The following is a 26,075-nucleotide window of genomic DNA, read 5'->3' on the forward strand; positions in this document are numbered from 1 at the left end:
TTTGTCAGGACTGGCTCTCCCAAGGCCGTCAGTAGTTCCAATGGAATGTTGTCTACTCCGGGGGCCTTGTTTCGACTCAGGTCTTTCAGTGCTCTGTCAAACTCTTCACGCAGTATCGTATCTCCCATTTCATCTTCATCTACATCCTCTTCCATTTCCATAATATTGTCCTCAAGTACATCACCCTTGTATAGACCCTCTATATACTCCTTCCACCTTTCTGCTTTCCCTTCTTTGCTTAGAACTGGGTTTCCATCTGAGCTCTTGATGTTCATATAAGTGGTTCTCTTATCTCCAAAGGTCTCTTTAATTTTCCTGTAGGCAGTATCTATCTTACCTCTAGTGAGATAAGCCTCTACATCCTTACATTTGTCCACTAGCCATCCCTGCTTAGCCATTTTGCACTTCCTGTCGATCTCATTTTTGATACGTTTGTATTCCTTTTTGCCTGCTTCATTTACTGCATTTTTATATTTTCTCCTTTCATCAATTAAATTCAATATTTCTTCTGTTACCCAAGGATTTCTACTAGCCCTCGTCTTTTTACCTACTTGATCCTCTGCTGCCTTCACTACTTCATCCCTCAAAGCTACCCATTCTTCTTCTACTGTATTTCTTTCCCCCATTCCTGTCAATTGTTCCCTTATGCTCTCCCTGAAACTCTCTACAACCTCTGGTTCTTTCAGTTTATCCAGGTCCCATCTCCTTAAATTCCCACCTTTTTGCAGTTTCTTCAGTTTTAATCTACAGGTCATAACCAATAGATTATGGTCAGAGTCCACATCTGCCCCTGGAAATGTCTTACAATTTAAAACCTGGTTCCTAAATCTCTGTCTTACCATTATATAATCTATCTGATACCTTTTAGTATATTAATATATTTAAAAATAGCCACCCTGGCGTCGAACACATTTCACTCAATGAGAGGCCACTGTAGAATGTTTTACTTCATTGACTGAGACACAATTTCATCTCTGCTTGCACTGCTTCACCATTATCATAGTGAAGTCCTCAAAGGTGAACTTCAAGTTTTTGAAACACATGAAAGTCGGTTGAGGTCAAGTCGCGACTTTATGGGGAATGATCGGAGACAGTGAACCCAAGGCGTGGGATTGTGGCAGTTGTCAAAAATGATTCAAATGGTTCTGAGCACTATGGGACTTAATTTCTGAGGTCATCAGTCCCCTACAACTTAGAGCTACTTATACCTAACTAATCTAAGGACATCACACACATCCATACCCGAGGCAGGATTCGAACCTACGACCGTAGCGGTCGCAAGGTTCCAGACTGTAGCGCCTAGAACCACTCGGCCACCCCGGCAGTTGTCGCGGCGTTCGTTGTGGTCTGGCACTATCATGCTGAAGGACGAATACGGTTGAACGAAGACGTTTAACTCATATATTCAATGCACAACAGACACTTCGTGCAGGGAATGTGTCATTTGCCGTGAAGGGGAAAAACCATGCTGCCTTCCCGCAAATAACTTTACTTCTTATTTATTTGTAACTAATGAAGAAACATTTGCTCTACCAGCTGAGCTACCGAAGCACGACTCACGCCCCGTCCTCACAGCTTTACTTCCGCCACTACTTCGTCTCCTACCTTCCAAACTTCACAGAAGCTCTCCTGCGAAGTTTGGAAGGTAGGAGACGAGGTACTGGCGGAAGTGAAGCTGTGAGGAGGGGCGTGAGTCGTGCTCGGGTAGCTCGGCTGGTAGAGGACTTGCCCGCGAAAGGCAAAGATCCCGAGTTCGATTCTCGGCCCGGCACAGTGCTTTATTCTGCGAGGCCCACCGGGATGGCCTAGTGGTTCTAGGCGCTACGGTCTGGAACCGCGCGACCGCTACGGTCGCAGGTTCGAATTCTGCCTCGGGCATGGATGTGTGTAATGTCCTTAGGTTAGTTAGGTTTAAGTAGTTCTAAGTTCTAGGGAACTGATGACCTCAGAAGTTAAGTCCCATAGTGCTCAGAGCCATTTGGACCATATTCTGCCAGGAAGTTTCATATTGGTGCACACTCCCCTGCAGAGCGAAAATTTGATTCTTCAACAATGATTAAACATTTGGGAAACCATGTAATTACATTTAGTTGGCTAAACGGCGCCTTAAAAGCATGTAGCCGAATTGCAATACAGCATTCGATTGTCATAATTTCGAAAAATGATAACAGGGGAAGAACTCATCGAATTCGTGATTTCAGTTTCCTGTGGTTATAAACTGGATTGCAGCACTTTGTTCCTCACGCACCGACATAGTTACCTTACACGTCGCCATGTTACACTCTACCATTCGGAGCTCCGTTGCGGCAGAGGGCTGCAAATATACAGCCATGAAGAAGAAAGATGTAGAATGTTAATATCGTTTGTGTCATTTAAAAAGCTTTAAGAGCTTTCACATAAGTTCGGAGGTATTACTTTTCAGCACGACCCTGTAGTTTTACTGATGCGACAAAATAGAGCAGATCTTTTTGAAAAACTGTTCAGTAGATCGCTGTTCTGGTACTCACGTATTTTTAATAACAGTTTCCAGTGTGACACACCGAATTCTATTTATATTAGAACTAGTTCCTTCACAAACATCTGTTTTTACTAAACAAAGCAGAAATGAAAATTAATTCCTCATGTCGTCGTATCAAACATTACACAGAATCTTCCTCGCGGCAGTACTCCTTTTTCCACTTCCATAGACTCATTACGTTCATCGATACTATTTCATGCTGTATTTTGTCAATAGCCAGTACTCCCTCCGTTTTGTGCCAGCCGTCGGACAGCGGATGGGCGTTGCGTTTAGATATATTCAGGCCAAAGTGACCACGAATCGGCCACAAAGGATCAGCCCTGCCACAAGAACCGCAAACATAAATAAAACCAAACGAGTTTCACTACACTTTCGTTTCGGGAATCGGAACAACATGAACCCTACTCATTTATAAGTTAAGACAGCAAAGATAATTGAAAACAAAATCAGTATCAATACTAACAAACTTTTCACATGTGTAACTGAACAGCAGGCACCATACTAATTTATAAGCATTCACACAACATCCCTCCTGTTTCTATAACACCACTTCAACTTTCATGGTGATTTGCGAGTTTATTACGCTAATCTACTGCTAGTTTCACCAAATCATAATAACTGACGAAACATGAAACCGAATGCGCAAAATAAACTTTTCGAGCATTATACCGTGGGAAGCTTCTCTGTCGGCCTTTGGTATGTTAAAATTATTAGTAATTACATAAAAAGGCAAAGTAAAATGACGCCAATGGTTTTTCTCGATTCTCTTCTAACTTATCTACAAACGTTATGAAACATGCCTGTGTGTTGGCAACAAACACATTTAACCGATTTATAAACAATGCTGATAAGCTGATTAGAAAAAAAGTAATAGGAAGTGATTGAACCTGGTTCGTTGTCGACGTCAGTTGTAACCTTTAACAGTGGGAGCCGTATGACAGTATAGGTGTTTTGGGGCAGATCTGACTTTCTCAAACTGAGAAAGCTACGTCCTGAATGCTCCTCATTGGTGTCTCTATGAAAGGCGAATCTCAGCGCAGCATTTTAATCTGCACGTACACTGTTGGCTCGCGCAGTGGTTATTCCGGTTTCCCAGCCCTTCACAGGTCTTGCAGTTGCAGCCTGTTCTGCACATACGATACGGTCACTTGTGTCTGTTTTCTCTCTCATTCCAAACTCCTCCATATTTGCAATGAATTCCTTGCTTTAAAATGAAAAAACGGTGTTGTTTGAAACTAAAAACTGGCGCTCACGTATTTCGAATAACACTTTCTAATTGAAGCACACAACATTCCATTAAATTAGAAACACTTCCTTCGCAAAAGTCACATTTTTCATCGGAAACAGAAATGGAAATCTATTACACATGCCTTCATATCGAATATTACCCAATTCTGCATAAAATTTCTCAGTAACAGAAATAATTACTAACATTTTCGACATGAAACATTTGAATTTATGAGGACATGTTGCTGGATTGCACAACTACGTTATTGAGAGTAATCATCTTGTGAAAAAAGTTTGAAGTAACGATAGGCGAACTAACGCTGCTTATACACTGACATACTCACTTCAAAACATTCTGCTCAGAAGTTCGCCAGTCGGTATCAGTCTTCTCAGACCAACCGCAAGTAAGAATTGGTATTACTTTATTTGAATCACCTGAGAAGCAGTCACTGATAACCAATATGAAAAATACGTCGCTGAACATACAGTACTGGCGAAGAAAAGAACCAACTGCCTCGTTTTGTATGTAGATGATGCAAAACATATGACTTTGATAGTGACTGCGCCCTGTTGTTGGACACAAGCTACGAAAAGTGTCGACTAACATGTCGTAGGCCGTAAGGTAAATGAAAACATGCTTCACCGTCGAACATTATCTGCAATATCAGTTTCTTTTTAGAAACTGTTGCGAACGTTCACACTAATTCACCCTTTTTGCCTTCGGTCACTGCGATACCTGCGGGCTAACACACTCGTCCAATTTCTTTCCATGCTAGACGAATTACTTCGTCGATCATTTTTCATCCCTAGCTTCTGACTTCAGCAACACATCACACTTTTCAACACCATATCCGTCTCTGAGCACCCTTTTGCTGCGAAGAGAATTACTATGGAGTTGTAGATGTGATGAGCTCAACGCACCTCTAAACGTTGATTAAACTATCAGACCTCTCAGCAAATCAGTTCTCAGTTGCTGAACGGTTGACTCATTCGCAGACACACTCGTAGGTCATCCTCTTCCTCGCACCGAGAGCAAGAGCTGCCTCCTGTCAGGTCTACTCACATTATTATTTTCCCCATTATGCTACTTGTAAGGAATGTGACGCCGCCATAAAGTCTAACATTTCACACTATTATTACAGTAATCAACTATTTTATGTTGCCAACATAGGAATCACACAGTCAACCGGTTGGCATACATCTGACTAGTATGATGTGGTTCTCCACGACTTCCTCTCCTCAGGACCTCTTCATCTCAGAGTATCACTTACACCCAACATCTTCAGTTTTGGATAAATTACAATCTTGGTCTTCTCCTATAGCTTTTACCCTCCACAGATCCCTCTAGAACCATGGAAGTTATTCCCTCATGTCTTAATAGAAGTCATATTATCCTGTCCCTTCTTCTTGTCAGCATTTTCCACACATCTTCATCGTCGCCGGGTCTACTGGAAACCTTATTTCTTATCAATCCACCTAATTATCTGCGCTCTTTTTATTCCACTGCATCTCAAACGCTTCAATTCTCTTCTGCTCAGTTTACCTCACAGTCCATGATGCACTTTCTTGCAATGCTGTGTTCAGTCACTGGAACTTGAAAACTCTTCTGTGGGTCCGTGCCTGCGTAAAACAGTAGGAGATTGTAGGTCCGCCGCCTTGACGCAAAACACTTTTGTTTAATTTCTTCCCCAAGCTAGTTTCACCTAAATATCACGATCATGAGTGGCTTTCTTTATTCTAAAACATACAAAATTAGCGCCGTTACAAAAAATTGCGAAAAAACATTGATACGTGTGTCCTGTTTGGTTCCAGGCTGTCTTGTGTGAATAGTTTTGTAATACGTTTTTACTTTTGAATCACTACGTAATTTTTGTGTTTATTGCAGCTTTTTGTGGCATACAGCAAGTAAGCTACAACGGTATGAGCGGCTGTTATTAAGAAATATTGAAATGTGAAGTTGCATACGTCAGTGTCGTCCTATTGGGAAATTGTGGTAGTGTTGTGAATACTAGTTTGGTGGGCGCTAGGTTCTAAGTACTCTGTCATCTGCTCACGTTGAATAGTCAGTTCGTACTTGCTTTAAAAACACAGAAAAACCCAACTCATCGCCTTGGCAATAATTCAAAACAAAGGACCATCTTCCTGTTCGCGTGGTAGTGAGACGTAACGCATGTCGCGAAAAGGTTTGGAAAGCTGTAGCGGCGTTCTGACGACTTCTGTTCCTTACTTAGGTCTGTGTATGTGATGGGGGAGGGATCGTGTATGTATGTGTGTGTGTGTGTGTGTGTGTGTGTGTGTGTGTGTGTGTGTGTGTGTGTTATTTCTCTTCTGTGTCCTGCGTGTAACGAGAAAAGAAAATGATTACACGCAAAAGACTATAGTTAGAGCCGAAAACGTAGTAAATGAAGACACCACACTTTGCGATAACACATTCTTTACTGCATTGAAAGAACTGATACGGGTCAGAAATACACACACACACACACACACACACACACACACACACACACAAACGAGCGCGCGAGATCAGGCCGCTATCACAGGCATAGAGCTAAGTAAGGAACAGAAGTTGTCGAACCAAACTTCCGCCACAGCTTTCAAAACTTTTTTGTGATACACGCTAACAACATGATGGCGTACTGTTCTGAATTGCTGCCAAGGTAATAGAGTATGTTTACCTGTGTTTTAGAGCAAATACAAGTCGACCAACCAACGTGAGATGTAAGTTGACATTTTCGTATTTGTTAATGTCAGCCACAGTCCAATATCACTGTGTTCCCAGAATTTTCTTCTTCAAATCAAGATTATAATTTGACACTTGTAGAAGTCTTTTGGCCAGCAATGCCTTCTTTGCCTGTGATGCTTTGCTTCTTATGTCTCCCTCACTTCCTCCGTCATAACGCTACTTTGCTTCCGAGGTAGCAGAATTCATTCAGTTCGTCTACTTTAAGGAGAGCAATTTTGTTGCTAATTTAATCACAATCTCGTTTCTGCTACTTCTCATTACTTTCGTCTTTCTTCAGTTTACTTCTGCTTCATATTCTGTGGTCAGCAGCCTGTTCATTTCTTTCAGTATATCCGCTAAGTTCTCCTGGCTTTCACTGAGGCAAACGATATCTTTTTCCTTTAGGAACGTTATTCCAACAAATTATGTCAGAGAGCTTATGAGCAGTTTATAAGGCAGAAGAGATAGTACTGGAAGATCTGACCTTTGAATTGTGCCTGAATAGCTTATTTAGTAATAACGTTCCTTGCGACTGCTATAGAGTGAATAATGCGTTCTCTGTCCTCATCTTCTGTGGAAGGTGACGCAGTTGTTTCCATTGGGAGATAGTGATAGCTTTCTTGGAACAATGGTCAGAGAACTAGATATTTCGATTTTTTCTGTCATATTCTGGGAAATTTACCAACGGAAGATATCACGTACACGTACCATAGTACTGTTTTATAGAATAAATTAGACAGTGACTACGCACAAGAATGGGCACCTCGTTAGAAATTAATATCTCATTGTCGTGTAGTCTTGCTTCCTAAATAGTGTCGTACGACTGTGTCACAATCTCTGTTCAACAAATGGCACTATTTACATACAAGTTCAGAGCAACAAATAATAGTGCAAACACGGGATAGTATCATCCGACTATCGTCACGCAGATGAACAACAGAACACTTGAATGGAGCGGGCGCGTGAGAGTTACTACTTTGCTTCTCATGAAAAATACCATGGGCGGTAACACATAAGCGTTAGAGTGTGCGTTGGTGCTGTTTTCAGATATATTTCTTTGACACGTGTTCTTTTTCGTTTGCCCAGTCTGAAAACTTCATCCATAGCTACAGTTAATAATTTTGGTGATACTGAATCCACCTAGCTCTACTCCTCTCTCGATTCTGAATGTCTCAATGACCAGGTGAGACTAACGGAAGCTGTACAATTATAGCATAGAACGGATCAATGCCTTGTTTCAGAAAGGCTGTTAGTACAGATAGTTTTGAAGCGGAGTCAAAAATTGTTCACCTTCTGCGGATCGCTAAAAAATGCTAATTAATTCTCACTTCCATGTCCTACAAAGTCTTTCGTGATGCAGAAGGCCCATAGTGCAACAACCGCTTGCCACATGCAACTGATAATATTAGTGAATATCATGTAGATTACGATCGAAGATGCTCAAATGGCTCAAAGCACTATGGGACTTAACATCTACACTTTGAACTACTTAAACCTAACTAACCTAAGGGCACCACACACTTCCATGCCCGAGGCAGTATTCGAACCTACGACCATAGCAGCAGCGTGGTTCCAGACTGAAGCGCCTAGAACCGCTCGGCCACAGCGGCCGGCTAAGATCGAGGGGGCTGACAGAAATATCTACCGTTTGTCTGAATATAAGGATTACATTTTCTTCTTGTTATTTTTATTCTTCTTCCTTCTTTCTTCCTAGGCTGAAGCCTGTTTCATTCAGAACTCTTCAGGTTGAGGTTGTCACCCATATTTTCGTTGGGCGACCTGTATTTCTTTTCCCAGCTAGTCACTTATTACCTGAGATTTTCACAATTTTCCGTTCATTCATCCTGTCTATGTGTTCGTTGCATTCATGCTTTCTGTTACGTACCCGCTCAAAAAAATGGTTCAAATGGCTTTGAGCACTATGCGACTTAACTGCTGAGGTCATCAGTCGCCTAGAACTTAGAACTAATTAAACCTAACTAACCTAAGGACATCACACACATCCATGCCCGAGGCAGGATTCGAACCTGCGACCGTAGCGGTCGCTCGGCTCCAGACTGCATCGCCCAGAACTGCACGGCCACTCCGGCCGGCCGTACCCGCTCATTAACTGAATTCAGTTTACATTCTTTTATAATTCTTTCACTACTCTCCCCATCTCAGAGTGTCCTTTTTGCAATGTTCTGCAGAATTTTCATTTCCGTGGTTTCGAAAAGTCTTCTCGTCCCAGCTCGTATATCATTTATTGTTTTGTATGTTCTTGCCTTTGCAGCTTTTCATAGATGTTTTTCCAAATTGTATCATTTACACACCCTGCCACTTCGTTTGCTTTTGCTACTTGTCCTTTAATCTTTTCGACATTCCCTCTACTGGACAATTCAGTACCAAAGTATTTAAATGTCATTGCTCGTTGAATAATTTTTCCATCTGCTTCCATTTTGCATTAATTTGTTTCATATATGCGGCAGTACCTATAGTTTTTTGAGTAGATGAGACTGTAAAAATGTTTCTGGCTGCCACTTTAGATATATGTTAAAGTTGCTGCAGGTTATCCTCACTTTTTGCTAGCAGGACTGCAAAGTGAACATAAAAAAGGACTTATTTCTTATGCCCCCCCCCCCAAAAAAAACAGACACAACACAAATATAATTAAGTGAAGACGGCCAGTGATCCCTCAGTGAAGATGCACACCAAGCTCGAACACTTACGGGAATCGGCGAGATGCCGCGAGTAAAGAGGCTAGTGAGCAGGGGCACTAAATCAGTAGTTGTGTTGGTATTAGTTGAGAATCTGGTTCTGACGATTATAGTGACCACTGTGTCCGGATGATGTAGTGATCAAAGCATGTGCTTAGCAAGCAGGAGATCCAGGTTCAAGTCCTGGTCTATCACAAATTTTCATCTTGCCCCATTGATATTAATCAATGCCCACTGACAGCTAATGTCTGTAATTCCTCTGAGTCTCAATCTTCTTCATCACCTCCTCCACGTGTGTCTTAAAAAGTAAAGGACTCAGGGAGTCACCTTGTCTGATACCACAGTTAAATAGTATACAGCTAGTTAACCTGGAATTAATTTCCGTCTGGATGTACTTATTGGCATAAACATCTTCAGCTGATTTTTATTGAGTTTGAAGGAATGCCCAGATCGTCGAGCAGGTTTGCTACATCTGTTACATAAGGATTACATAAGACTTCCAGTGTAGCAGCCCTGAAGAGGAGCTCTGCGAAGTCGATCGAATTTATATTGGGTATTATATATTGTTTCACATTCGGCTTAACCATTCCTATACAAATACATCATCTCCTATCACCTTTCCCTACTTCACACCTTTAACCTACAAAGGTAAATGGAGACTTTACACTGCCTATGGAAAAGTCAGATGGCATATAGACGTCGATAAATTATGCACAATTTTTCACGCAGATCATTTTTACAGAGGAATCGCTACTTTCCTCTAGCTCAAGAAGAGTCGGAAAACCATAAAATTGATTAATCCACACTAAAATGATATCGTTATAAAGATTCCATGTAGCTGCTTCGTTTCAGCAGTGAACGAAGCAAATGATGTTTGTAACAAACTCAATGTCACTTACCATGCTGCATGAAACACTGACGTTAATTATTGACTAAAACCTTGGCCTAACCGAAATTCATTGAAGACACTTTCGTCTGCAAATAATCTGTACTTTCTGCAATATAAACAGAGTGAAGAGTTTGTAACAGTGTTAGGGCGTGGTAGGGTTGGTTGTACTGAGAAACAATTGTTAAGAAAGAAATTGGATACTTTTTGCGCGCAAATTCAAGCGGCCCGTCAGAGACGGTGTCGCCAAACGTGTCTTCGTTTGGTTTGCTAAAACCAAACAAGGGAGCGATACAAAAATTAGACACGGGACTGTACTGAGGATCAAACCCGACACAAAGGATGAGCAGGCTCATGCGCTATCGTCTACGCTGCGGGAACAACGGACCAATTGTATCTGGCACACCACTTGAATTCGCACGCACAACGGCCCGATTGGCTAACTTCAGTAGTAATTAATTCAGAAATGGTGCAACGTATCGACTTTCTTTCTTCGCAACTATTTTTCAGCGCAGCCCATCTTGCAACACCTTTACAAGCTTTTCAGACTGTTCCTGACCACCCTCTATGTATATAGGCTAGTAGTGATGAAGATGTCACAAAAGTGGTTTTAACTGTATCTCCCTTCAGACTGTCATATTATAGACATGAGAGCAGTACATCACTTTGATCCAGAAAACGCTTCCATGCGGAAGTCCTCTCGCGGAGGAGTTACATAATGATCATTTTCAATTATTCACCGCGTCGCCCAGTGAGACTACCTGCTCGTCATGCATCCCAAGCACTATGCAGCACAGACAGTCCTTGACATATGGATCGGAGGGCTACACTAACCTTGTGCAATTCCTTCCTTAAGGGAGGATAGTGTTTTCCATTCACTCGACGTTGCCGTTCTGTGGTCATTGCCATATCATTTCTTCGGACATCCCACAACGCGATAATATGTGGGCTCGTAAGTAATCGCGGTACAATGTAAGAAATGTTGCCATATTCTTCTACACATCGTTAGTGCAACTCACTCTATATTCTTCATGAGTTCTACCGGATACTTTTTTCCTTTGTAAATAATCTGATCGCAGCTTAATTCTGGTATTTACAGGTTATTTATCTTCTATCCAAGTCCTCAACTGACTAAGAGTTCCTAGAAATTTCATTTTACTGCTGTAATTTTTTTTATCTGCGTCTTCGGAGTTATTCGCGTGTAGCTACCGTACAGTGCCACTGCTAACACTACTGTCTTGTAAAACCTTATTTTAGTTCCAGACATCTGAAAGTTTAGTCCTACACAGCGGCCCAAAAATGAAATCTCTCGAGCGCTCCGTCCCTTCTCCCCTCTCCTCTCCCCTTCGAAAACTGACTTAAAATTTCAGTTTACCAGCACCTCTCTTCTTTTGTGCTTCTTGCATATTCCGTGAAAAATGGAAGTCCCTGTTGTTTCGTGTGTCTTCCACATGCTCTTAAATTGTAGGAAGTTTCATAACAATGTGCGCTCGGCAGTAGAATGAAGGATCCTATTTTCATTCCAGTTTTGTATTTTAAGGGTCCATCGACCGAGACCAGCCTATCGTTTCCCAGGATTTTATTCGAAACTAAGGAAGAAAAATAAGTGTTGAATGCCCTACCAACAACGATGATGTGAGTGACAAAGAGCAAGCTGGAATTAGACAAGGGCAGTATAGGAAATTGACCGTGGGCTTTTTAAAGGAGCCGTTCCGACGTGCGCCTTAAGAGACTTTGGGAAACCAGGAAAAAAGTTTGGCAGAGATTTCAGTTCATCTCCTCTCCAATAGGGATCTACTATGTTAACAATTGTGCTACCTATCTTGAATTTATTTTTTTTCGTCAGTTAAGTTTATTGTGGAACGCATTTGACATTCGGGAAAATTAGAACTTTGCAACTGCTCGAGAATTCGTAATTTGTCTGCATCTTAATTTTTACAGCGTTATTTCGATAGTTGTTTTTTTATTCGTCCTAGCAACCCAGCCTTAGTGGCAGTGTACTGTTTTAAGATGAGCTCATAAATTACAGGGTGTCTCAAGTCCACTAGCATCTGAAAATTCAACACTTCACGGAATAACGTAGATAGGTAACAACTGGCCCAAATCCTTGAAACGGTATGGGGTTTTATTGAAACCAAAACGAAAGGCACAAAATGGCCAACAGGTGTCGCTTCATATTATACAAAAGCAATAATTAGCATAACAACTGATGCTTAGCAAAGACGATATTCTTCATAAGAAATGCTCAACATATCGGCAACCATTCATCAATAATACCTGTAGCAGAGGAACAATGTTGTGCACAGCACTGCAAAGCGTGTCGGTAGATATGGTGAGAAATTACCGTCGGATTTTGTCTTTTAGCGTATCTAATAAGATCGGACGATCGCGGTAGACTTGCGACTTCAGTTAACCCTACAACCGATAATCACCCGAAGTGAGATCTGGGGACCCGTGAGGCCAAGTATGAGGGAAGCGGCGGCTCAGCACGCAATCCTCACCACACGATGTGCGCAAGAAGCTTTCCACACGGGTAGCAACATGTGATGGAACACCACCGTCCATGAAAGGCGTACCAAGCAGCAGGTGTTTATCAACCAGGCTAGGGATGATGTGATTCTGTAACATATCGGTGTCACGCTGACATTTTATACACGATTCTCATGCGGCATCACCGACGTGATGCTGTCCAGCGCCTTATTTTGGCCGGTTTTTGCAGTTGTTTTCGCTTTCAGTCAGACCCCATGTCATATCAGGTACGTATGCCAAGTTTTAGCTCTCTACCTACATTATTCCGTGAAGTAGTGCGCTTTCAAATGTTAACGGAATTTTGAGTCACCCTGTACTTTCCCGCTCTTCTCGAGAGAGACTGACCTGATCACATATGGGGTGCCCACTGGCTGGCGCAATTCTGCCACCGCAAGGCAGAGGAAAAATATTTAACAAAGCTGAGAGAAGCAGAGATCATATCTTACGACTAGCCAGTCTGCCCTTGTCTTCTTGGATGATGCTGGCTGGAGAGAACGAACTCTATGAAAATGTGGTTTGAGCGAATACCTCTGCTTGCAAAATGGCGATTCATTCTGCACCAACCGGACACGTGTCACGGTTCATTATTCTGGCTTTTTAGAGAGGATTAGGACCCCGGCCATAATTTGCGAAAAACTTGCGGTGGCCGTCCGGCAATACGTCGATTGTAAATTGTGACTACAGGGCCACACGTTCCACCCCGGCTCCTCGCAGTCTACCTTTTGAAAAAGGATTGCCGTTCACTCAGGTTCCACACGGGTGCGAGGGTCACTGGCTTGCGCTTCGTTCTTTACGTGGTTCTTCATGATCCTCAGGCATACATACAATGAATACGTGAGACTCACGTAGTGTGCGCACATGTGGCCATGTTTTCACGGGCACTTCAATTTGCATACCAATATTTGTGTCAAACTTGGAAGTGTAAACCTATCTAAGCAAAACTACATTCCTTCGCCGAAACATCACACCAAAAATTTTGACTACTTATGACTAATGCGTTACCCGCAGGTCCCACACGGTTTCTGAGCATGCCTCAAAAAGGTGCAACGAGTCAATAAAGTTTACACTTTTTTTGCAGTTGAGACCGTTTTTTCCTACTGAAGCCATATCACGGTTGCTGCACTTTCGTCATAGAGTGGGAAGGAACAGCCGATAAGGACCTTTCCGAATCGAAATCCTACAGATTAATACGCCTTTTAAATTCTCTATCTAAAGTGCAGGGACGGCCCCTATGCAACTGCTTACAGGCGCATTGATAGCTCTGCGGCCTTAGCCCACATCAGCATGGATTCAGAACAGGTAAGTCAATCGACGACGCAAAAACAAAGTTTTTCAAACTATGCGACACATCCCACTTAAATATGCAATGGTTGTTACTGTGGTCTTCAGTCCAGAGACGGGTTTGATGCAGCTCTCCAAGCACCTCTATCCTGTGCAAGCCTCTTCATCTCCGAGTAATTAGTGCAACCTACATCCTTCTGCATCTGCTTAGTGCATTGATCTCTTTGTCACATCTACGATTTTTTCGCTCCACGCTTCCCTCCAGTACTACATTGGTGATCCCTTGATGCTTCAAACGAGTCCTACCAACCGATCCCTTCTTCTAGTCAAGTTGTTCCACAAAGTCTTCTCCCCAATTCTATTCAGTACCTCCTCAATAGTTGCGTGACCTACCCATCTAAGCTTCAGCATTCTTCTGTAGCACCACCTTTCAAAATACTACATTCTCTTCTTATCTAAACTATTTATCGTCTATTTTTCACTTCCGTATACAGCCACACTCCATACAAATACATTAAGAAAGGACTTCCTGGAACTTAAATCTATACTCAATGTAACAAATTTCTCTTCTTCAGAAACGCTTTCCTTGCCATAGCCAGTCTACATTCTATATCCTCTCTACTTCGGCCATCATCAGTTATTTTGCTCACCAAACAGCAAAACTCATCTACTACTTAAGTGTCTGATTTCCTAATCTAATTCCTTCAGCATCACCTGATTTAATGCAATAGCAATTTTAATTGACATTTCAGGCGCCTTTGGTAATCTTTGGTGTCCTGCATTGTTTGCGCGATTCCGTGAACGTCAGGAAAGCCAGTCCTGCACAATAGTTTCGTCGACTATTGTAAAAGCAAGGTAGCAGATTGGTAGGCGGGCATCCGCAGAGTAATCAAAAAGATTACAAAGAGATACCACCCCCCCCCCCCCCAATGCTCGAACTGCAGTCCGCCCTTTTGGGATATCACTTTTGAACTCCTTCTGCAGTAACAGATGTGGACGATCGCGATTGCGGAATCGTAGACTATATTGGTATCAGCATAGAGATCGGCATAAGAGGGCAAAGCCAGTGGTATCCTGCACGCTATACAACAGTGGCTCAGTACCAACAAATTAACAATCGTGGCACACAAAGCAGCTTATATGTTAATGAAAGACACACTACAAAGACACCCAACGGTAAAAATAAACGAGATAAACATCAAAAGATAAACAATCACATCACATATGCGAGTATATGTTGAAGACATACGTACGAGGGGCGTTTAATAAGTAATGTAATACTTTTTTTTCTGAAAGCAGGTTGGTCTTATTCAGGATTCCAAATACACCACTGCCCACTCTTTTGGCTACAAAACCCTATTTTCCAGCCGGCCAGGATGGCCGAACGGTTCTAGGCGCTACAGTCTGGAACCGCGCGACCGCTACGGTCGCAGGTTCGAATCCTGCCTCGAGCATGGATGTGTGTGATGTCCTTAAGTTAGTTAGATGTAAGTAGTTCTAAGTTCTAGGGGACTGATGACCTTAGAAGCTAAGTCCCATAGTGCTCAGAGCTATTTTGAACCTATTTTTCAACATAATTGACGTTCAATGCATCGGCCTTACACCATCCTACTGGGAGGGTCTGTATGTCCACATTATGCCACTCTACTGCTCTACGTCGGAATCAACGTCGTGCTGCATCAGTAACCTCCCTATCATCCATGTACAGCTTCCCGCAGAGTCCATCCTTATTGGGCCAAAGAGGTGGAAGTTGGAGGTGCGAGTTCCGGGCTGAAGGGTGGATGAGGAAGAACAGTCCATTGAAGCGCAGACTTGTCACGGAGAAGGTGTCCTATTGTGATCCGTCGATCACCTCGAACGAGAGTGTCTGCACGTTCCATCACTGCAGCAGTTATAAATGCGTGCGGTGGGCTGACACGTTGGAATCTGACAGGTTTGCGCGACCTTGTTCCAGTTATAACAGGCGCCTCGCCCAACTACTCACCGTGCTTTTGTTCTCTACCAGGTCTCCGTAGACACTCTGCAAGCGCCTATGATTATCTGCGACACTCTGGTTTTCAGCCAAAAGAAACACAGTGACAGCTCTCTGCTTGGAACGCAACTCCGTTAGACCCACCATTTGAAGGCTACGTATAGCGCAGCCACCTACTGGAACTTCATGAAACTATAGGAGCTGAAGCGGAAATATTCCACGATGTTTCACGACAAATTCTACATTTTTGAACCGAAACTGGCCGAGAAAAACTATGTGTTGCATTACATATTGAACGGCCCTCGTAACTTCAACAGTAAATAAAACGTGTGGGCCGGCCGGGGTGGCCGAGCGGTTCTAGGCGCTGCAGTCTGGAACCGCGAGACCGCTACGATCGCAGGTTCGAATCCTGCCTCGGGCATGGATGTGTGTGCTGTCCTTAGGTTAGTTAGGTTTAACTAGTTCTAAGATCTAGGGGACTAATGCCCTCAGAAGTTGAGTCCCATAGTGCTCAGAGCCATTTGAACCATTTTTTAGCACGTTTAAATATGATGACAGACTACCCGTCACGTACATCAGAGTATACCAACGCGTGGCAAGTGCTTGGGCACATATAGACTCGTTCTCGCGATGAACACGATAACTGTTGGTTGGTTGGTTTGAGGAAGGAGACCAGACAGCGTGGTCATCGGTCTCATCGGATTAGGGAAGGATTGGGAAGGAAGTCGGCCGTGCCCTTTCAGAGGAACCATCCCGGCATTTGCCTGGAGTGATTTAGGGAAATCACGGAAAACCTAACTCAGGATGGCCGGACGCGGGATTGCACGATAACTGTGAGCCGCCGCGGATAGAGAACTGCTTTCATTAGGTTGCCACGGGCATTCAGAGCCACCTATGTAGAGGCACTGCACATGGTGTTGGGCGTATTTCTAGCAGATATAATCATCAAATATCGAGCTGCATCATCCTACTGGCTGAAGAAGGGAAGATCCGACAACGTCAGGGAAATTACGGGGGGAAATATAGAGCAGATACGGCAACTAAACCCCTGGCGGATGGACATCTGGCAACGAGAGTGGAACAGCGGTGATAAGGGTCGTCGGCCGTACACCTTTTCCTCCCAACATCAGGGAACGGCTACGAATGAAAAACGCCTATCTCAGCCGTGGCATGCTTCACTTCCTATCTATGTGCGACCCTTATTTGACGCATATGCAACGCGTTCCGCTTGCTGACAGCGGCGACTGCCAATGTGGAAAATATGGTTCTCCGGAACATTTAGCTCTGTATTGTGAGTGGTAGGGCCACTTACACAGAAACATACAAGGCATTACCACAGAGACGCTGCAAAAAATACTCAGTTACGCATACAAATGGGAACTATGAAACAAACACACAGGTCAAATCCCAAAATTGAACGCACTACCTGTAAAGAAACGAGACCATATAACCATCGAGATAGACGACAGTGAGGCGTGTGGGTTAGCTAATATGAAGACTTCAGTACAACGGATTCCGCTGACATTACTACCAACGACTAGACAAATGAACAACGACATGTACATGACACAGACATTACACTAAATGACGAAGTGGTAATACACAGACAAATCAAAATAGAAACCTGTTTATCTATTAAGTAGACCAGTTCGTCGCTAGTAATTGTACCAGGTATCACGTAAAACATCTGATTACATAAACGTAGAAAAATCGTAAAACCAAAGATCTAGATAATCAACACACATGTAATGACGAAAGAAAAATAACACAAACACGACACTAAATGTAGAAATAACAACACACAGATAGGGTAGAACAGAAACCTGTCAATGGATTAAGTAAGGTAGATCGACCGGTTATTGCATCAGGCGCCATGTTATGCCTGCACTTAAATTATATTAACATAGAAAAATTGGAACAAAGTAGTCTAAGGAATTAGCACAGACCACCTCCCTGAACAGCACCAGTGAGGGGACAACTATCTCCAACACTAATATTTTCCATCTTTTCTATCTCTGTTCTTAAAAATTAATGTTTCATAATTTTCCATATCGAAATTTCAGAAAAATGGTTCAAATGGCTCTGAGCACTATGGGACTTAACACCTGAGGTCATAAGTCCCCCAGAATTTTAGAACTACTTAAAGCTAACTAACATCACACAATTCCATGCCTGAGGCAAGATTCGAACCTGTGACCATAGCAGTCGCGCGGTTCCGGACTGCAGCGCGTAGAACCGCTCGGCCACGGTGGCCGGCATCGAAATCTCATGTATCATAATTTCAAGAAGTAATCACAGCTGTATCGTAGGATAAGACAGAACACCTCTACGCAGTCCGACCTCCACGTGGTCCTGCATGGGCAACGGAGTCCGCGGCCTCGGCTGCTTAGTCAAATTACGTTGCACTGTGGGCCGCCTTGGATACCGGCTAGGTGGACGGACAGGGAACCCTTTGAGTGTGAGGTCACTAGTTCAATCTTTAGTAAGGATCATTTGAAAGTGTTTTATTAACAGTTATGACAAAAGAAATATTAACTGCTAATGACTCACCATGTGCATGAGGTGTGAGGCAGAAAATGAGTGCACGGAGCTGCAAAGTTTAGCCTTCTATGGGATGTATGTGTTAGACTTCACAATACGTACGTAGTAGCGTTCAAGAAATGTTCAAAACAAATTATTAAATTGCTCCATAAACTCCTTCGTGAACCCTCGTCGACACATTTGTAAAACCCTCATCGCTACTGCTGTTGTTACGGTAGGCCGACTTTGTGAGTTTCTGAAAAGGCAGTGCAGTACACCGCTAAGACAATTTCGCCCTGCCACTATTACACAACCATGCCCCACGGTCAGGTAAAGGGATAGGAGAACGAAGGTTCTACAACACTCCAACAAATCAGTAACAAAGGAGTTGAAAAAGTTTACTTATCTTTGTGACTAGTTGAATTATGAAGTCTGCAACACTGCTTGTAATATAACACAAAAAAGGCCCTCCATGGCTAAGTGCAAATAATCGTAGTAACCTTCACACTACATAACAAATTCAATTTACAACTACTGTCTGTTCACTTCTAAGAGTTCACTAAACGACATTCCAAGTCAGCCGTGGACGATGATCTCGAACCAAGTGGGCTAGTGCTGCTCTTCTATCTTCCGAGTAGGCTTCTGGCCGTTGTCTTCCGGTCATTGACCGAGGCGAAGTCGATATCTTCATCCTCAGCGCCGCCCGCGGTGCTGGTGGAACTCACGCAAGTCACGAGTCTCTACGGCACTGGCATCAAGTCGCATCTTTGCGCCTGAGGTGCTTTTGCCCTGGCTGTGTCTTGTTCGGACAACGCAGCAAACACAGAATAGAAAATGGTGCGCCACAGTGATCACAGAGACTCACATCAAGGTCGAAGTCGATCTCCTTGGGAGTTACAAACGGTGCAGGAGGTTCAGCTAGGAATCCACTCTTAAAGAATGCATATAGAGCAATGCTGGTGCAACAAGGTGATGAGAACTGATTGAATGTGATGGCATGCCACCGAAAGCCAAATAGTCTGTTGTCTGACTTATCGTGAAAATGGCTATCCTTTAAGGCTACACATAGTGCGGTAATATGTTTTATAGGCACGGAAAAAACAAACATTCAGAGGCTGAATTTGTCCAGTGGTTCCAGGTAATATGAACTATAAGATCATACACTTTTCAGAAGGGATAATTCGCCATGAATGAGTATGATTGTTATACGAGGACCACGAAACAAGCAAAAGTAAGTTATTTTGACCAGCTACTGGCCAGAAGCAGAGCCCGTACCGTAACTGTAGTTCTTTTACGCCCACGTTTCTACTCTTGCTTGCTGAGACGTAAATATTCTCTGCTGGCCTTGTAAGATCACGCACACGAGAATCTAGGGGCAAAGCACCTCAAACTTCTCGCAGCACAATAAATAACTCTCCAGCTCAGATTAACAGTCGACATAATTGAATACAAATGCGTTAAGACATTTATGTTGGTTGATCTTGATGCAACTCACTTGGTACGTCTAATTTCCAGAGTTCCTTTCATATTGGTCGCAGTTGGAAGAAAATTCCATACTGAACAATGGGATAAGTTTGTTTACCTCACCTACAAATTTTCGGGCCGTTTCCGCAGTTTGCTGTGCTACGTCAAGTTAACGTTTGGTTTGAAATTTCGTTACTTTACGTCTTCCAGTACTGTAGCACTCTTTGAAGTTATACAACCATCCACTGCTTCCCTTAAAATCAATGTCTCTCGCAGTCTGATGTCCTTCACGCAGTAGATCACAATCAAGCACATCCTGCAAACTTTATCGAGCATCCTTGAAACGCGCAAACGCCAGATTTGTAACAAGTGAGCCTTGTGCGTCCTGGAATAAGGATAGTTTTTCTTATGCACAACACTGTCATGTTGCTATAGGCTTATTCGAGATATGTTAAGAATAGTTTTTTTTTTACTATGCTGCGGATATTCTTCCATGTACGTAATTGTGTTCAGCACCCGCTCCTTGGACAACGATTACCCTTTACTACGTTTCACTGGAGGCGGGATCCGTGGCTCCCTGTCCGACAAGGATGATTAATTGCGTGGCTCCACACCTGTCTCAGTGTCATTTTCACTTGTTAAGCTCGTATCGTCGTGATCGAAGTCCTCATGTACACTGTCCGTAGAGTCGAACTACATATCACAGATACCATTGACCCATTTTGCAGGAACGCTAATATTTCATCCCTCACTCTGCGAAATTCCTTGGGTTCCTTTCTCACGAAATATCACCTTCGGCAACTGTTATTGTAAGTCGTGTGAGAACTGACATTGTTGTCTTCAGTCCGAAGACTGGTTTGATACTGCTGTCCATGCTACTCTATCCTGTGCGATTCTTTCCATCTCTGGATAACTATTGCTACCTACATCCTTCTCACTCTGCTTACGTATCCATCTCTTCGTCTCCCTCTAAGATTTTTACTCCCTCCCCCTCCCACTTCCCTTCAATACTAAATTGGTGATCCTTTGATGTGTTAGAATGTGTCATATCAACTGATCCCTTCATTTAGTCTAGTTGCGCCACAAATTTCTTATCTCCACAATGCTATTCAGTAACTCCTCAATAGTTACGTGAACTATCCATCTAATCTTCAACATTCTTCTGTAGCACTAACTTTCGAAAGCTTCTATTCTGTTTTTGTTCAAACTGTTTATCATCCATGTTTCATTTCCGTACGTGGCTACACTCCAGGCAAATACCTTCAGTAAAGACTTCCAAACACTTAAATCTATATTCGATGTTAACAAATTTCTCTTCTTCAGAAATGTTTTTCTTGCCATTGCCAATCTACATTTCATAGCCTCTCTACGTCGGCTATCATCAGCTACTTTGCTGCCCAAATAACAAAACTCATCTACTATTTATAGTGTCTCAGTTCCTAATCTAAATCCCTCACCATCACCTGATTTAATTCGACTACATTCCATTATCCTCGTTTTGCTTTTGTTGATGTTCATCTTATCCTTTCAAGACACTGTCCATTCCGTTCAACTGCTTTTCCAACTCCTTTGCTGTCTCTAACAGAATTACGATGTTATTGGCAAACCTCAAAGTTTTTATTTCTGCTCCCTGAACTTTAATCCCTACTACAAATTTTTCTTCGGTTTCCTTTACTGCTTGTTCAATGTACAGATTAAATTACATAGGAAATAGGGTACAACCCTTTCTCACTCCCTTCCCAACCTCTGATTCCCTTTCACACCCGTCGGCTCTCATAATTGCCTGCTGGTTTCTGTACAAGTTGTAAATAGTCTTTCACGCCCTCTATTTTACCCCTGCTAGCTTCTGAATTTCAAAGACAGTATTCCAGTCAACATTATGAAAACGCTACGAACACAGGTTTGCCTTTCCTTAACCTGCTGTCTAATATAAGTTGTAGGGTCAGTATTACCTCACCTGTTCTTACATTTCTCCAGAATCCAAACTGATCTTGCCGAAGTCGGCTTCTATCAGTTTCTCCATTGCTCTGAAAATAATTCGTGTTAGTATTTTGCAAAAATGACTCATTAAACTGCTAGTTCGGTAATTTTCTCACCTGTCAGCAACTGCTTTCTTTGAAATTAGAATTATTACATTTTTATTGAAATCTGAGGTGTATTTCGCCTGCTGGAGTGGCCGAGCGGTTCTAGGCGCTACATTCTGGAACCGCACGACCACTACGGTCGTAGGTTCGAATCGTGCCTCGGGCATGTATGTGTGTGATGTCCTTAGGTTAGTTAGGTTTAAGTACTTCTAAGTTCTAGGGGACTGATGACCTCAGAAGTTAAGTCCCATAGTGCTCAGAGCCATTTGACCCATTTGAGGTGCATTTCGTCTGTCCTATACATCTTGCACACTAGACGGAAGAGTTTTGTCATGGATGGCTCTCGCAAGGTTATCAGTACTTCTGAACAGCGTCTACTCCCGGGGCTTTGTTTCAACTTAGATGTTTCAGAGTTCTGTCAAATTCTTCTCGCAGTATCTCATCTTCATCTAGGTTTACTTCCCATTCTATAATATTGCCTTCAAGTTGGTCTCCGTTGTATACACACTACACAACTGCTCTTACGTTTAAGCTTCCCCTTCTTTGCTTAGGACCGGTTTTCCATCTCAGCTCTTAATAGTTACACAGCTCCTTCTCGTTTCCCCAAAAGCCCCTAATTTTCTTGTAGGCGATTTCTATCTTTGCCCTAGTGAAATATGCTTCTAAATCGTAACATTTAACCTCTAGCCGTTTTGCTTAGCTGTCAGTCAGATTTTTTAAAGATTTGTATCCCCTTTCGTTGCTTCATTCGGTGCATTTTTTTTAGTTACCACTGAAGTCTTTGTATTATATAAGTGAACTCGTTTTGCTCGGTTGAATGAACGGACAGTAAAGTATAACTTAGATGTAACTTACCCAAGTAGGATCATTGACTGAGAAAAGTTATAAGAGGTCTTGATGAACCATCGTGGTCACCGCTCCTTGCTTCTGGTACTGGTGTTTCGCTTACCCTAGTTGTTAAGTCGTACAAGAACTAGCAAGTGCAGCACTAGATCTGTTTTTGTAACTGATCACGTAACTCCCTGTATTATATAAGTGTTCTCGTTCTGCTCGATCGAATGAGCGGACAGCAAAGGGCAACTTATTTCAATCAGATGCAACTTGAATGTAGGATTACTGACTCAGGAAAGTTGTAATCGTTGTTCATGAACCATCATACAAGCAGGGGCACTTGGTTCCTAACTAACGTAGATGTCTGTTCCTGGTTCTAGTAATGGTGTTCCGTGTACCCTAGTTATTAATCCGAGCAATAACTGACAAGTACGGCACTAGACACATGCGACCGCAGCTCCCGAGTGCTTGTCCCCAAGGGGCTGTTTGCGGGTGTGGTGAACGGGCTAGTGCGCCGCTGCTGTGTGGTTAATTTGCGGAACTCAAGACGAGGGCTTGGTCAGCGCGAGAGACTAGGCGAAGCGAGGCCACGCCAGGCCATTGCGAGCACGTGAGCGCGCCCGCCAGGTCTTGTGACTGACTCCGTTTATATAACCAACAGGTTCTCCAGCGGCGCGCCCGCTCCGCCATCTTCTTTCCGCGCCAGAGCAGCGGCGAGGCGCCCTCAAGACAGTACAGCGAGCAACAGCAGCGCATCCTTCCAGCAGCTCTAGGAGCACCGGACGCCGCCATGGGACGCGGCTACGGCACCTACGAGAACTTCATGACCAAGAAGGTACTGTCCTCTTCTGGTGGTGGATCCGGCACTGTGCACGCAGACGGTGGTGTGGGTGATGTTAGTGGTGCTGCCGCTGCAAACTTGCGTGTTCACCAGTGCGGAAGAAATCACTTCCCTCAGCATGTGTTTTCCGTAACGGATAACTTAACATCTGTGGATCACGCACATCAGTTTACTCATACTGTATCGACATCGCACTCAGTGGAGCCCGGAAGGAAATCACATCAGTTCGGTTGCTGGTAATAGGTGTTTGTCTGGAGTCGTGAAGTCGTGGCTAATTCGCAACTCCCCATTCGGTCTTTCGGAACGAAATGAAACATCTATAGACGTTCATCATCGCTGAACTATATAATATAGTTACTATAAAAAAAATTAACTCGTGAACTCGCTCACTGAGGTTTCCGTACATACTTAAATATGTGTATAGACAGTCCATCCATTCCGGGAACCGAGGAGTTCGACTATTTTTGTGTTGTCGACGTTGATACTGGCAAGATATCGGTCCCAGGGATTCAAAGGCTTTCTAGAATGTTTTAATTTCGAGTCTGAAACCGGATAACAAATGACAAAAGAAATGAAACTTCCTGGCAGATTAAAACCGTGTGCCAGACCGAGACTCGAACTCGGGACCTGTGCCTTTCACGAGCAAGGTGGTAGAGCACTTGCCCGCGAAAGGCAAAGGTCCCGAGTTCGAGTCTCAGTCCGGCACACGGTTTTAATCTGCCAGGAAGTTTCATATCAGCGCACGCTCCACTGCAGAGTGAAAATCTCATTCTGGACAATATAATGTTTTTTCGTGTGATATAATTACAAACTAACAATTTTCTGATGATTTTTCCCTTTTCTTACACCATGGAACCTTCCATCTCGCGAGATTTAATGATTCTACGTCTAGTGGAAGTAGCCTATAGGTTTTAATGAGCGTTCGCGAGTGTAATATGTGGTATAAATGGCCGTATCTTTTGACTGCGTCAACTTAGAAGATTAACATTTTTACTCCACCGAAGGACAATAGACCTTAATGTGTGACGTAAATTTCAACTTGATACGACAATCCGTGCCTGAGAACAATGGGGTCTTAATGGATGGACAGATAGACATTCATAACAAGCAAGAAAAAGTTTTGTCGGTTTGCTATATTTACAAATTAACAGTTTCTGTGTTTTTTTTTTCCTTTACGTTTACAGTGAAACCTTGCTTCTTGCCAAATTTTATGACTCTAGGTCAAAGGCAAGTACCCTGTAGGTTTTGATAGTTCCCGAACATCAAACTGTGATATATAGAGATGTCTGAATCTTTTGATTGCATTGACTTAGAATCTTCACTTTTTTTGCGTCGCCAAGGGACCGTAGCACTTTACACGTGACGTAACTGTCGACTTGTGGGGTTTGAGCAGTGGGACACACAGACAGACTAACGTCCGGGCTACAAAGTGATCCTATAAGGGTTCCGTTTTTACCGAGATGCGGCATCCTAAAAAGAAAGATCTAGTGTTTAATGTCTCGTCGACGGAGCGCAGCTAGGAATGGGAGAAGGAAACATCACGAGATATGCCTTAACGTTATTTAGGGAAGTTATGGAAAAGCTAAAGCCCGAGGGCACGTACATACTTTCAGACTGAAATTTTGTGTGTTGCTTAGGTGATTAATTAAGATCTGAGTCGGTCCAGTAACGTGATTAGCCGATACAAATAATTGGCATGCAAGTAAAAAATGTCAGTCAGGTGAGCACTCTGACTGCGAAAAATGTTGAAAGACATTTTCCACTTCGGCTATAAGTTGATTTGTTCTTCTTGGTTATATAACAGGTTTCAGATGAAAAACCCATTTTCTAGTGTTTACCCAGAGCAAGCTACCATCCACATGAAAACGGCAGTGAAATCAGACGAAGCTTTACGAATTACTCTGTTCGCAATGGTTTGACGTATAGTCGGTGCACTTAAAGGCGGCAAAAGTTGTTGCAAAAACGACAGAATATCATCTCATATCTCCGCCATATTTATATGTATTTCGTATTGCTCAGGGCAAACTGTGAAAAGAAGTAGCCGGCCGGAGTGGCCGAGCGGTTCTAGGCGCTACACCATCACCAGGTGAAACGCTTCGTTTGCGTAGCTATTTTAGAGCCGGTTTCTTTCACCAGCATTTGAGGTGGCTGAGAGGTTCGATCGCGGTTTATGTCGTTAATAACTAACTGAATCATTTACGAATTGATGTAGCATATAGAGAAAAACTATTATATCTTTAAACTATCTTTCACGTCACGTCAGACATGTTGTGGCGGATTCATTTCCTTATTAAAAGCGTAAGTCGTGACATCTTAGTCACCTGACATGCTGCTGCAAGAAATCTCCGATCCTGCCAACCGAGAACAGCCATGTAAAAGATGTCTTCCCCAGAATGATGATGATGTAACCATAGAAATCCGTAGCATATGAAATAAAACCATTATTAATGAGGCAGATTTTTTCACTTTAATTATCAGTCGCAGTTCTCGCAACATAGTCC

At 43.0% G+C, this 26,075-nt stretch overlaps 1 protein-coding gene across 1 annotated transcript in view; it reads left to right on the plus strand.

Moving 5' to 3' along the window:
- Positions 1 to 26,075, plus strand: part of LOC126188670 (uncharacterized) — a 202,231-nt gene that overhangs the window by 37,771 nt on the left and 138,385 nt on the right. Inside the window, exon 2 of the mRNA XM_049930275.1 lies at positions 23,395 to 23,568. Within this exon, the coding sequence (XP_049786232.1) occupies positions 23,524 to 23,568 (45 nt within the window). The 5' untranslated portion in view covers positions 23,395 to 23,523. The remainder of the gene's footprint in view (positions 1 to 23,394; positions 23,569 to 26,075) is intronic.

Source organism: Schistocerca cancellata, chromosome 5 (genome assembly GCF_023864275.1).
Source record: "Schistocerca cancellata isolate TAMUIC-IGC-003103 chromosome 5, iqSchCanc2.1, whole genome shotgun sequence".
Lineage (NCBI taxonomy): Eukaryota > Metazoa > Arthropoda > Insecta > Orthoptera > Acrididae > Schistocerca > Schistocerca cancellata.